Raw genomic sequence first — 13,605 nt, forward strand, 5'->3', positions numbered from 1 at the left:
GATCAAAACATGGAATTTTTATCTCTCAAAGGAAGTATGTCTTGGATCTCCTTCAAGAGACAGGGAAGCCTGGAACAAAGGCAATTAACACCCCTATTGATCAGAACCATAAAATCAATGCATCAGAAGGTGAACCAGTAAAGGATATTGGGAAATATCAGAGACTTGTGGGTCAGCTGCTATACTTGTGCATGACAAGACCAGACATTTCCTATGCAGTAAGTGTAGTAAGTCAATACATGCATGCTCCACGAGTCCAACATTGGGAGGCAGTTGACAGGATTCTTGCTTATCTGAAGGGACACCTGGGAAGAGGCATATTGTTTACTGATCATGGACAGTTGAAACTAGAGGCTTATACAGATGCAGATTGGGCAAGATGCCTTGATGACAGGAGATCAACTTCAGGAGTGTGCACCCTTGTTGGGGGTAACCTTGTCTCATGGAAGACTAAGAAACAAATAGTGGTGGCAAGATCAAGTGCTGAAGCCGAATACAGGGCCATGGCACATGGAGTTTCAGAACTTCTTTGGATTCGTTCCCTGTTAGAAGAAATTGGTGTATAGGCAGAAAAACCTATGATGCTATACTGTGATAACCAGGCAGCAATTAACATTGCCCATATAACCCAGTCCAGCATGACCGAACTAAGCACATTGAAGTGGATAGACATTTTATCAGAGAAAGGGTAACTTTTGGAGAAGTTTGTCTTCCATGCATTGCTTCTGATCTGCAGCTCACTGATGTTCTCACAAAAGGTGTTGCAAAGAACAAGTTAGAGCATGATCTATGCTAGTTGGGAATGTGTGACATTTACTCCCAACTTGAGGGGGAGTGTTGAGTTGGTCCGAGTTGTTTTTTATTTAGTTAGGAAGTTGTTGGGCTTTAGGCCCATTAGTTTATGTTTTTTTAAGTTGTGACTGTTCAGCTATATTAGTAGCCGTCCTACTAAGGGCATCCTTGTAATATCTCATCCTTTAAGTTAAGTATAAATATAATGAGAGGTAGGCGGCTAGGGTTAATTCAAAATCCTGGTTGACTTCCTACTCTTTTCTTCTCCTTTCTTCTCTACTGCTGAAATCTTCATCTTCCTCCTCTTTCCTTTCACAAGAAACTCGACTAAATCTGCAATTCGTTATTTCTACTTGGTATCAGGATTATGCTCACTACGACATTATGATCTTTGTGACAAGTTGGGGATGATTGACATCTATGCCCCAACTTGTGGGGGAGTGATGAAATATGTACTTTATGTCGTAGAAGGGCATTTTTGTCTTTTCCTCTTTTTTATTTTGTCTTGGTCGCCCTAACATATAAATAACAATGCTGGCACCGCTAGCAGTGAATTCTTTTTGGCTCTCACGTCTTTCTCCTTCTTCTTCTTCTTCTTCTTCTTCTTCTTCTTCTTCTTCTTCTTGAAAACAACTTACTCAACTAGTTGACTTTTTTGGTTTGTCTTTCCCTATTAAGGAAGTCTAATGTCAGCCTATCCCTCCAAAGGTTAGGAGTTTTTGTTAGGAAGTGTTTCTAGAAAGAATCAACACAGGTGATTTGCTTCAAAGAAAGAGACCTTATAGATGTTTATCTCCTCATTGTTATGCTCTCTGTAAGGTTGACAGTGAGTCTAGTTACCACTTATTAATTTCCTGTCAATTTGCAAAAAGTATTTGGGAATGGTTCACTTCTTTATTTGGGTGTAGTTGGAATCTCCCACCCTATGTTAAACAAAAATCTATCCAATTTTGAGCACAATGGGTTTTCTTGAAAGTTGGACCAGGTAAAGTTTGTTTGCAACAGGGGGATCTCCTTCAATTCACACAAATCTATGAATTCATTAAACTTCCTCATACTAGCACTTGTTAATTTCCTGTCAATTTGCAAAAAGTATTTGGGAATGGTTCACTTCTTTATTTGGGTGTAGTTGGAATCTCCCACCCTATGTTAAACAAAAATCTATCCAATTTTGAGCACAATGGGTTTTCTTGAAAGTTGGACCAAGTAAAGTTTGTTTGCAACAGGGGGATCTCCTTCAATTCACACAAATCTATGAATTCATTAAACTTCCTCATACTAGTGGTGATAGACTGATGGGGGTTAGAAGTTTCATTGGAAAATCTTATTACACTGAAATCACCTCCCTAACACCACACACTTTCCCACAAGCCCCATACTACATATAGTTCCTCCCACATATCACTCTTCTCTCTATAACTATTTGGTCCATAGACATCAGTTAGCATCCAAGTGAATCCATCCTCCACAGTTTTGAACTTAACAGATATGGTATATCTGCCAATTAGTTCTTCCATTGATTCCACCGCTTCATCCTTCCATAAAATTGCTATACCCCAGACCTCTTACATTCCAACTAGTTATTTTCATTCTTTCACTTTTTAGATTGACTCTCTTTTATTCTTTCCTCTCTACTTAAGCTTTTTCCTTATATCTCCTCTCCCACTGAATTCAATATCACCCTCTACATCAGATATTAGTCTTTCTACCTCTGTCTTTTTCTTCTTTTTTTTGTCCTTTATTGTTTCATCCTTTCTAACATACATCTTCACCCTCTGATTACCTTGTTTTTGTGTGTTTTCCTTTACAACTGGGTCAGCCTTATTTTGGACTCCCTCTTGACTTATTTCTTCCTTTTTTTAAGGTCCTCCAAGAATTCGCTAATCAAACCCCAAATCCTTTCTACTTCCTCCTCTGTCCCCCTCCTAACTTCTATCTCCCTCCCTCACAACCTCTCTATCCCATCTCCATTCTCCTTCCTTGGGATATCAGGTTGGGTAACTGCTGTACCTGTTTCAGGCAGAGCACACACATCAGTAACCAAAACTGAATGGACACACTTACCTGGAGACGCTAGTGGAGGAACAAAAGTGCAGTTTGGGGTCCAGGTTTGGAGATCAAAGAATTGGGATTATCCCCCAAACTTAGTTTCTGTTGATCGGGAATTGGAGAGTTTACTCTCTGTTTGCGCCATTAACCTTCTCTGTTTTTCCCTTCTCTATTGCCTCCATGCTAACCTTCAAGCTCTCCTCTTGTCTCATTTCCTGAGCTTCCTGTCCTTGCTGGGAGACTGGGGGTAAATTCTCTAAGTTTAGGGAGGAAGTAATCTGCTCAGCTTCGACTGTAAATACTGCATGTCTGTAATCTTTTATTTCTTTTTCACCGATCGATTCTCCAAAAAGTCTTCTAAAAACAGTTCTTCGGTGTTGAAGCTCTCTGCTTCATTCATATCAATCTTCACTGTTTGATCTATACTGCCCAAACTCGAGTATTCACTTGATTATGAGTTGCTACTGTCTTCAAACTCTGAGTCTGAATCTTGCAATTTCTTCTTACCTTTGTTGCCGCTCCTATTAAACTTTGGGTTCCTCTTTTCTGGGGAAGTCGAAGCTTTCCCTTTGGTCTATATCCACATCATCGAAAATAGCCGCCCCTGGTTTTTTCTTCAGCCTCCCACTGTTTCTGATTTGGTCGAGGAAGATGATGATGGACCGAAATTATCTTCCATCATTGGGCTTCCCTTAGTGCTCATGTGCCCTTTAAAAATGTCATGTGCTTTGGCCTATTGAAGCCCACTGGTTGGGCCCAAGGGACAAAACGAGCGGCTAGGCCCAAGTATTGAAAGCGCAGGCCCGATTTCCTTATTACCTCTCACGTGGTCACTTAAAGTGCCACGTGATGGGCTTTTAGAATTTGACCCATCTGACTGAGTCCGGTTCAGGTCTGATGTCCCAGCCGGCTGAGTCACCCCTGCTTTTGAATTTTGAATTTGAGGCTGCTTCCCACATCAAAGTCCACTGGTCACTGCTTCAGCATACGACCAGCCGTGTGTCTCGTCCCTCTCTATCCTTGGCTTATATATTTCTGTCCCTGTTATTTCACCTTTTTCTCTCCCCAGAGATTGTTTTTCTATTTCAGTGTAACTTCCTTTCTCCTTTTCTTCATCCATTTGACCTCTGCCATGTAACCACTCTTCTTCTGTCTTCTCATCTTCTTTTCTTCTTCCCTCCCTCCATAGCTCAGCTTCAACGGCTGTTACTAACCAGGCTGAATACAGTACTCCATCAACCAGCACTTTCATGAATGGGGGATGTCTTCCAAATTCACATTGCTCAGACATATTGCCGCAGAATGGGGAGGTCTTTAACAAAAATACCATCCAACCTTGCTTTACATAGAGTGGCTATAGAGGCAAAAACATCTGGACTCCAAAGATGAAACAACAATCCCAAGATTCGAACAGTTACTTTGTCTTTCTCATGCAAATCCTTGGAATTAGAGTGAGGGGACCATTTTGAAACAGTCACAGAAGCTGACTCCAACTGATAACACATGGCATGGAGTTCCAATTTCTCTCCTACTAACTCTAGAAGGGCTTTATATTTTTCAAAGGGGGTTAAAATTATAGTGCAGTTTTGAAGGGATGGGATATCCATCACATGGACGCCCAAGTCTTGCGGAATGGACTGGGCGAATTTCAAAAAAAATTTCTCCCATCTTTGTAGGGAATCGAATTCCCTATTTTAGAAAACAAATTTTCAATGATCAATCTTGAACCATGAACCAAATCAGATTTGAACCAAAAGGAGTAGGAGGGAGGATGTACTTGATACGGAGAAACAATATCTCCCAATGGAGGTGTTCACGCCCAAGGAAGGATCCAAAATCTGCTCCCACTGAAGATGGCGCAGTGCAGGATGGAGCAAAATCAGCAATGTTCTTCCAAAAGAACTTGACCCTTCGCAAGAATCAACTGGATGGCTGGTGAGTACAGCTCCAACCAATTTTTTCCCAAAAGATTGGAATCAAGATCAGATCTTGATTTCTCCCAAGAACTGGAGATCGAACTGAAGGTGATGGCGGTGGCAGGAAGGAGGCGGCAAGAGAGAATTCGCAGGGTGCAGAAATCTCTCTTCTTGTGATTTTCAGCTCTGAAGAGAATTGAACATCAATCACTAACTGTTTTCGCCCCTTTCTTCTTTCATAATCTTAAAGGGATCAGCTCCTAATCCCATTAGGAGTTGCTAATCCAAATCATATTTGGATTAGAAGTCCCTTTAAGTGATAAGGGATAACCCTTATCTTATCTGCAGATCAGATCAGCCATCTCCTAATCTAATTAGGAGGCTTCCAGATCTAAATCTCATTTAGATCTTGGACTCTCTAAGTAGATAGGGTCTAGGCCCAATCCTATCAGCTGATCCATCTCAGAATTCGCCCCCTTTAAATGACTGATCAAATCAGCCCAGTTCGAAATGGGCTTAAGGCCCATTTAAGGTTATGTACTCACTTATCCTTCCAAACTACTGCCCAGTTGGGCTTCCTTGTATGGCGTGGGACCCAAACATTGATCTACACATTAGCCACATAGGTTCAGCCTAGCCTTTGTTACAAGGCCTGGCCGAATACACTGTTATGGACAGTGCACCCCCTGAAACCCATCTTATGGGCTCTATGGGCCCAACACTTACCCTAAGTGGTCCCTGGGCCAAGCCACCTTGTAACACCCAGGGACTGTGGGCAGATGCAAGATTAGCCCATCAGGTATTATCCTCAATGGTCTTACACTTAACCTCTCAGCCCATAAAGATATATATATATATATATATATATATAAATCTTTATATATAAATATATTTTGCAAAACAAAATCTCAACAATTGAAATCGGCTGCCGGCAGTCTTGGTTTCCATCAGAGAGAGTGCATCCCCGATCATTACCTTTGTCCGACAAAGGGGCTGATCCTATCACTATGATCACCCACTCAGATGAATTCTCGAACTGTCCCAACATACCCAGGTTTTGACCCCCGCTAAGGATCTCACTGATTGGTACATCAAAGACAGCCCAATCCAACACCTAGTGCAGTATCATAATCGAGTCTAGGGGTCAGGTGTAACTTTCCAGTTTTGCCCATCTATCTCCAAGGTCCAGGGCAATACTGGAAATCTGGTCCGGTTCAGAGGTTCTATTAATCCTACACTGCATGTGCTTCGGGTCTCACCCTGGTAGCTGAGACAAGCCACCCCAACAGTTGGCCGCACATCAGTGTCAGCCTTGGCAGGATAAATCTCCCCAGACTTACCCAATGGCTGTGAACATTCTAAACTAAGTGTCCAGTTTAAGGGTATTACACAGAAACACACCACAGGAACATGAATCAAATGTGTACTTTATTCATTTACAATAAATTCATAATGTACATAATTCTGATTGAAGCTAAGGGCATACAACTGTCTAACAAGTTTAACTTCAACTTTTTCAACAATTCTTCATCAATCTTCTTCCAATCTTGCAGTGGTACTGTCAAATTTACAATAAATTTCTCCTCCCAATCATTCTTGAGCATATTGCAAACCATTATGCAATCCTTTGCTGCTTTAGCCATAATCTGCATTTCTGTTTCTTTTTTGGGCTTTTCCTTCTGCTTTCCCACTTCAGAGTCTCCAGTAACTCCTTGTGTTTCTTCTACAAGTTCCACTCTTCTATCTTCTCTAGTTTCCTCCTGAGCAATGTAGTCCTTCAAGATTTTGTGACCTCTTTCCAGCCAGTCCCATTCTTTCCTTAGGGGGAGCATACCATCTGCTTTTTTCCTTCCCCATAAAACTCCATAAGCACCACATATGTTCCTTTAACATTCTCCCTTCTTTCTGCATACCTCCTACCAGCAAAATCAAATGATTCTTTGCCTACAAGCTTCCTTCGCACCTGAATAGCATCCTCCATGAAGGTCTTAAACCACCCAATAGCTTCTTAGCCTATCAGAAACAACATCACCATGTTGACTTCTCTGATCTTTAATGCTTTCTTCCCCTTCATCCTAAAACTTTCATCAAACACAAAATGCTTTGCTTCAATCCTTAGAGGTCTCCTTCGAACCTCAGTCTTCTGAATTTTCCTTTCCTCCCTAACTTCCATTTCTGCCGCTCACCCTTACAACTTTCCTATTCCCTTTCTTTAATCCTCTTATTGTTGAATGTGATTTTACTAACCATAGAACAGATTCTTGGATATAGTATTATCAACTCCATCTTTCATTTGATTTTGACAAGCTTGTATCCCATGATTGTGTATTTTGCACTGTAGATATGATTGATCTTATGTTATTTGTTTGGTTGTTCCTATAAAGTAATAGAGGCCTACTACTTCAGTTTATTATAGGCAGTGGTGAAAATATGTGTGATTTCACATACGTTGAGAACATAGCCCATGCTCATATCTGTGCAGTAGAAGCTCTACACTCTGCAATGACATCAGTGGCTGGAAAGGTATTCTTAGTTCAGTCACTTGAACATCACCTTGCGTTACTTAAAGTCTTTCTTAAATATAGTATTCTTATCTTCTATATGTTTTGTAGGCCTTTTTCATCACTAATCTTCAGCCAGTGAAGTTTTGGGAGTTTGTTTGTCTGATATTGGAAGGCTTGGGATATCAAAGGTAAAATATGAATTTGACGTGACATATGATCTGTAGGTCCGAGGACATTTTTTTGCTAAATTAGGTCTTATATATTTATGCACTAGGTCTTAGGACATAAATCATATGTGGTCAACATTTTCTTAGGAACTGGAATGTTTAGGAAGGGTAGAAGTCATTGCTATTGAAATCAATAAAATGGTCGAAAGAACAAATGATCAAAATTGGACTGATAAGCACTACAGAAAATTGTTAAATTTATATAAGTATTCTTACATTGTAGGAAAGATCACTTGAGAAGTGACCAGTAGTATATATGGTGACCAGTAGTATATAACATGTTTGTAAGTGGTGACTAGATGGTGATCAGTAGTATATTCTGACACTCCATCATTCTTTCTAACTCTTAACTCTCTCTCTATAAATTCTTAATAGTCACAGTCAAACTAAGTTGTTTTGATGATTAATGGAATTGACTTTAGGGTCTTAAAAATATATCATTCTAACCCAATTTGAGTCTTACATAACATACCTAATGCGATGATTCAATGATTTTATGGTGACTAAAAGACTACATTTATTGTTTATGTAGGCATATATGTTGTTTGGTCTTTCTAATTGGGTTAAGCCCAATAGAATGGCCCATACCATATTAGAAACCACACCAAACCATAATAAATCAGTTTGGTTTGATCTAAGAAATTAACAGATCGTATTTGATTGGTTTAGTCTAAGATCTTCTCCAAACCGCACCGTACCAGACTGTTGAACACCCCTAGCCATAAGTTTGAATCTTCTTATTCACATTTTAAAGTTTATGGTGATTTAGGGTGTGTTCTGTATTGTGGATGAGCACCACACCCTGTGGCAAGGACCAATCCACACCACACCACAGTCTACAGTTGTTCTGAACTGTGGACAGACTATGTGGATTGGACCAATCCACACCCACAATGGTGTTCTGTAGGTGGGGTGTGGACCAATCCACACCACACTTTTTGAATCCATGTATCTCATATACGTTTTATGAATGATCTACACATTCAATCATAAATGTCTAATTTTTGCATTTTATATGATAAATAAATTGAAAAAAAGGCATCAATAAATTAATATTAACCAATAAATATTAATTTTAATAAAACGGATAGTAAAATAATTAAAAATAAAAATATTATTTTATTGATAAAACATTAAAAAATTAATATTTAAATAAATGAAAAAAGAGTGGAGAAGGAGCATCGTCGGGCTTGTGCTAGAATTAGCATTAAAAATTATTATTTTATTGATAAAATATTAAAAATTAAAATTAAAAAATTTATTATTTTAAATTTTAAAAATTAAAAAGAAAGAAAATTGTGGACCAGTCCCGTCGAGGTATATGTGTAGCCGAGATGTGGACTGGCCACATCCACGAGATATATGTGTGGCTGAGATTTTGGGCTGTGGATGGGGATGTCCATGATAAATTGTGGACCAGTCCCGTCCACAGCCAACCGAACACCATGGCCATCCCATGGCGTGGACCGAAACGGGCCATCCACGAAATGACGATGGTTCTGAACACCACCTTAGTGACTTGGGCAGGTCAAGAAAATAGGCTGGGTTGTTGAAACCTAGCTGGTTTTCAAAGGTTCCACCAGTTTTTTCAGAAATCTGAAAAAATCGGTTCGGTCCGAGTCTTACAATATTGGTTTTAGTTTACCATATTTTTAGTGAAAGAAAACTTATACAGTTCCTACAAACCAAGAACACACACATGCACTATTATTACCTACTAATTAATTACCTTTAGAGGTCAACTTGGGCAGGTTGGGCCAGGTCGAAGGTCAACCCAAGCCCCAACTCTAATGGTGGAAGCCTTGGGCTCGGGCCTAGCCCAATCCAATGTCAAGCCCAAGTTTATCAACCCAGTCCCAACCTAACCCAACATAATCAAGCTGAGCTCCGGTTCAGGTTGTTTTGGTTTAAAATAATTTATGTATATAGTTTTATAGTGCCATCTTTTTGTTGGGCTTTATGCCCAATTTAAGAGTAGAATTGATTGATAATATGTACAAATTTCATATATAAATATAAAAATACATATTTTATACATGTATACTGTTTGAGCGGGCTCAAGTTGGGTCAGTTCTTGGTTGGGTTGGGCCAGGCACATGTTGGGCTCAGGTTACCCGAGGCCTCAACCTACATTTAGGTCAGGCCCAAGTTTTCTGGTCCAGGTCCAGCCCACCGCCTGAAAACTCAGGCCCGACCCGTGCAAAAACTCGGGTTGGGTCTGCCCAAGTTGCACCCCTAAGTACACAAGAACCTTAGCCATGATATTTTATATACTTCTGAATGAATTTATTGGTCTATAAGTCCATTGAAGTTTTGGCTTTGTCTTTCTTTGAATTAAAGACATGCAAAGAGAAGAAAATAAAATGACCTTCTCCATTCTCAAAAGACAATGCTTCTAACTTTGCACATTACCATTATTAGGAAACCAACCTCATAAAAATAATAAGGAAATATTCTTATTTCTATATTCATCAAAAAAATATCCCTTCATTTATACCCAAAAGCTTACTTCTGCACATAAATAAAATATATACACCTAAGAGAGCACCCCATCAGGTTATTATGTTTATATCCAAAGCGACTTTCCAAAAGAAACATTGGCTAGTTACTGTAAACTGGCATATGCAAGGAATATGATTGCTCTCAAAATACATTTTCTTCACTTGATGCCATATACTAGTAACTAAGAAGATCAAAATGCTGCTGATTTTATGTTCCATGGAATTTCACAACCATGTTTTAATTTGGACATCCTCTTGTACCCAATCATAATAAATAAAATTACTAGATTCTGCTTTCTTAATCAGTCAAAATATTTAACTTTTCCCTTGTCCGTTAGAAAAAACTTCAATAGATTCCATCCATACAACATAGTTGCTCCTATTCAACTTGATCAAAGTCGTTTGAATGGATAAAAAGCCAGAAGACAACATAGCAGTGGATTTAGAATCTATTTTCACTTGCCACATTTTTTATCAGCAACAGAAATTTATTGCATTAATATGTGTCGCTCACCACTTTCCTAAATGATCACAAAAATGGCCATTTTTCAGCATGTAAACACCAGTGTGAACTTACAAACAGCACCTCTTGACAGTGGTGGGTCATATAACTGGTTAAAGAACTGACCAAACAACACTTTCACTAATCACGGACTGCATGCATGTCACTCTTTTCTAGTATCGCAGAGACACAGACAACGTATCACACCAAATATTCGCAATTCCTATTTGTATTTAAACAAATAGAAAAAAAACATATCAATTCACCATCACATCACTTAGGAAGGAGGAAATCATAGAGAGGGAATAGTGAGAAGCAACCGCATCTGAATCACCTCTCAATGTTTCCTAAAAACATAAAGAAAGAGATCTGAAATAGAAGAAAGAGGATGAATGAACTCTGGTCTAGTTAAGTTCGGAAATAATAGCCTCTGGTCCACGGCCATTTAGATTTGAGAATATGTGATTAACTCACCCGGATTTTGTGCACTTGATTGGAGAGTGGAGAGAAGATTTAAGAGGGGTGAAGTGGAAGAGAGTGAGATTCCACAAAAAGCTGAAAAGGTTGAGATCCAAAATTAAGGAGTGGAGCAGGGAACAATTTGGAAGAATAGAGGAGCAAAAAAATAATTTGTTGTCTAGGGTCGAGGAATTAGATTCCAAAGAAGCCCAAAGGATGATGAGTGAGCAAGAAAGGGTTTTGAGAAGAAACTTAAAGAAGGATTTGGAAGAGGTCCTTCTGAGAGAGGAAATTTCTTGGAGGCAAAAGTCAAAACACAAATGGATTAAGGGGATGGGAACACAATTTTTCCATGCGTTGGCTAATGGGAGGAGAAGAAAAAATTTCGTGGCTAAGTTAGAGGTGAATGGGGAGGAAGTAACAAATCAAGATGAGATAGCAAGATTGTTTGTGGATCATTTCAAATCAATCTATAGGAAACCATTGAATAATAGGCCAACATTGGAAGATTTGGATTGGAATAGGATATCTGAAGAACAAGTAAACTGGTTAGAAAGGGATATTGCTGAAGAAGAGATCAGACAGGCGGTGTTTTCAATTGATAGATCCAAAGCACCTAGTCTAGATGGCTTCACAATGGCTTTTTATCAGGATTGTTGGGATGTTGTTACAGAAGATCTTGTTGGGGTGTTTCAGGAATTTGCAGATAAAAAAAAAAAGGTAAGCATTGGAGTTAATGCAACTTTCTTAGCCCTAATCCCAAAGAAGATAGATGCAAAGGACCCTAAGGATTATAGGCCGATTAGTTTGGTGACAAGCATCTATAAAATCCTGGCTACAGTGTTATCTATGAGAATTCGAGTAGTACTACCATCCATCATTAGTCAAGCATAAGGTGCTTTCGTGCAGGGAAGGCAAATAAGTGATCAGATCTTAATAGCAAATGAGTGTGTGGAGGACATGAGAAAGTCGGGGAATCAAGGTTTTGCATGTAAGCTAGACTTAGAGAAGGCTTATGATCTGGTGGATTGGAGTTTTTACTAGAGGTCCTTGGGTGTTGTGGTTTTGGAGATAGATGGTGCAACTAGGTAATGGACTGTATTAGCTCCTACCATTACTCAGTCTTGTTAATGGGGTGGTCAAAGATTTTTTCCAGCTTGTAGAGGCCTTAGACAAGGTGACCCACTCTCCCCATTTCTTTTTACCTTAGTTGCAGATGTTTTCAGTAGATTAATCTCTAAGGCAGATAGGGAAGAGGAAGTGAGTGGTTGGAGGATAGGAAGGAACAGTGTTCGGGTAACCCATCTATAGTTTGCTGACGATATCATAATATTTTGTGGAGGTGATAGGCAAAAAGTGAGGAACCTTAGAGCTTTGGTACAACACTTTGAGAAGGTCTCCAATTTGAAGATAAACTTGGATAAGAGTTGTGTGGTAGGTGTCAATATGAATGAGGGGATTCTTCAGTCTGTGGAAAATTCTCTAGGTTGTCCCGTTTCTTCTTGGCCCTTGCAGTACCTAGGTCTCCCTCTAGGGGCTAACCCAAAAGAGAGTAGTTTTTGGACCCCAGTTTTGGAAAAGTTTGAGAAAAGATTAGCTTCTTGGAAAATGAACTATATCTCTATAGGGGGTAGAGTGACTTTATTGAGAGCCACCCTTAGCAAACCTACCGGTCTATTTTGTGTCCATTTTTAGGATTGCCAATAGGGAGGTTAAGAAACTGGAGAGATTAATGAGAACTTTTCTTTGGAAGCCAGGGGAGGAAAAGAAAGATCATCTAATCAATTGGGAAATAGTTTGTAGGAGCAAAGAGGAAGGTGGACTGGGGTTAGGAAGGTTAACTCTCAAGAATAAAGCCCTATTAGGAAAATGGTTGTGGAGGTGGCCTAGAGAAAGGGAGAGGTTGTGGCATGAAGTGATAGCTAGTATACATGGCAAACTGGAAAATGGATGGGATGTGTGTGTATTACATCAAGCAACGTCAGCATCTCCTTGGAAAGCAATCCGAGTATCCTCCCTCAATTTCTCAACTTTGTCAGGTATGATTTCAATTCCGGTAACTTTGTTTTATTTTGGGAAGACACTTGGATGGGTACTATTGCTCTTAAGGACCAATTCCCGTCTCTTTATTCTATTTCCCTTTACAAGGAAAAAGCTATCTCTCATTTTCTCCCATCTCCTAATTCACCCTCGTCCTTAAGTTGGGACTTTGGCTTTCAGAGAGGTTTGAGGGATGATGAACTTGACAGTGTTTCAGATCTGTTGTCTCTTCTTGGCAGTGTCTTTTTGGACCCTCTTACTGTGGATGTGAGATTATGGTCCCCTCATCCAAAAGGTCACTTTTCTTGTGCTTCCTTCTTTAAGTCTCTATGCTCTTCCCTGAGGCAGTGGGGTTTTCCAACCAAGGAGATTTGGTCTAGACCTGTTCCACCTAAATTTGTTATTTTCTGTTGGGAGGTGTTTTATAGAAAGATTAATGCTTTGGATTGCTTGCAGAAGAAAAGGCCTTTCATGTGTTTGTCCCCTAACTGGTGTGCACTTTGTAGGGCTAGTGGTGAGGATTGTTCCCACTTACTTGTATCTTGTTCCTTTTCTAGTGCTATTTGGATTTGGATTTTTTCTTTGTTTGGGTGCAGGTGGAATCTATCCACAGAC

At 39.6% G+C, this 13,605-nt stretch overlaps 1 protein-coding gene across 4 annotated transcripts in view; it reads left to right on the forward strand.

Moving 5' to 3' along the window:
* Positions 1–13,605, forward strand: part of LOC104605277 (3beta-hydroxysteroid-dehydrogenase/decarboxylase-like) — a 61,384-nt gene that overhangs the window by 28,538 nt on the left and 19,241 nt on the right. For all 4 annotated transcript variants that reach the window (XM_010269975.3, XM_010269974.3, XM_088896244.1 and 1 more), the window contains 2 exons: positions 7,164–7,280; positions 7,370–7,449. In XM_010269975.3, the coding sequence (XP_010268277.1) occupies positions 7,164–7,280; positions 7,370–7,449 (197 nt within the window). The remainder of the gene's footprint in view (positions 1–7,163; positions 7,281–7,369; positions 7,450–13,605) is intronic.

The sequence above is a fragment of the Nelumbo nucifera genome, chromosome 1, assembly GCF_055504915.1.
Source record: "Nelumbo nucifera cultivar China Antique chromosome 1, China Antique-T2T, whole genome shotgun sequence".
NCBI classification, from domain to species: Eukaryota; Viridiplantae; Streptophyta; class Magnoliopsida; order Proteales; family Nelumbonaceae; genus Nelumbo; species Nelumbo nucifera.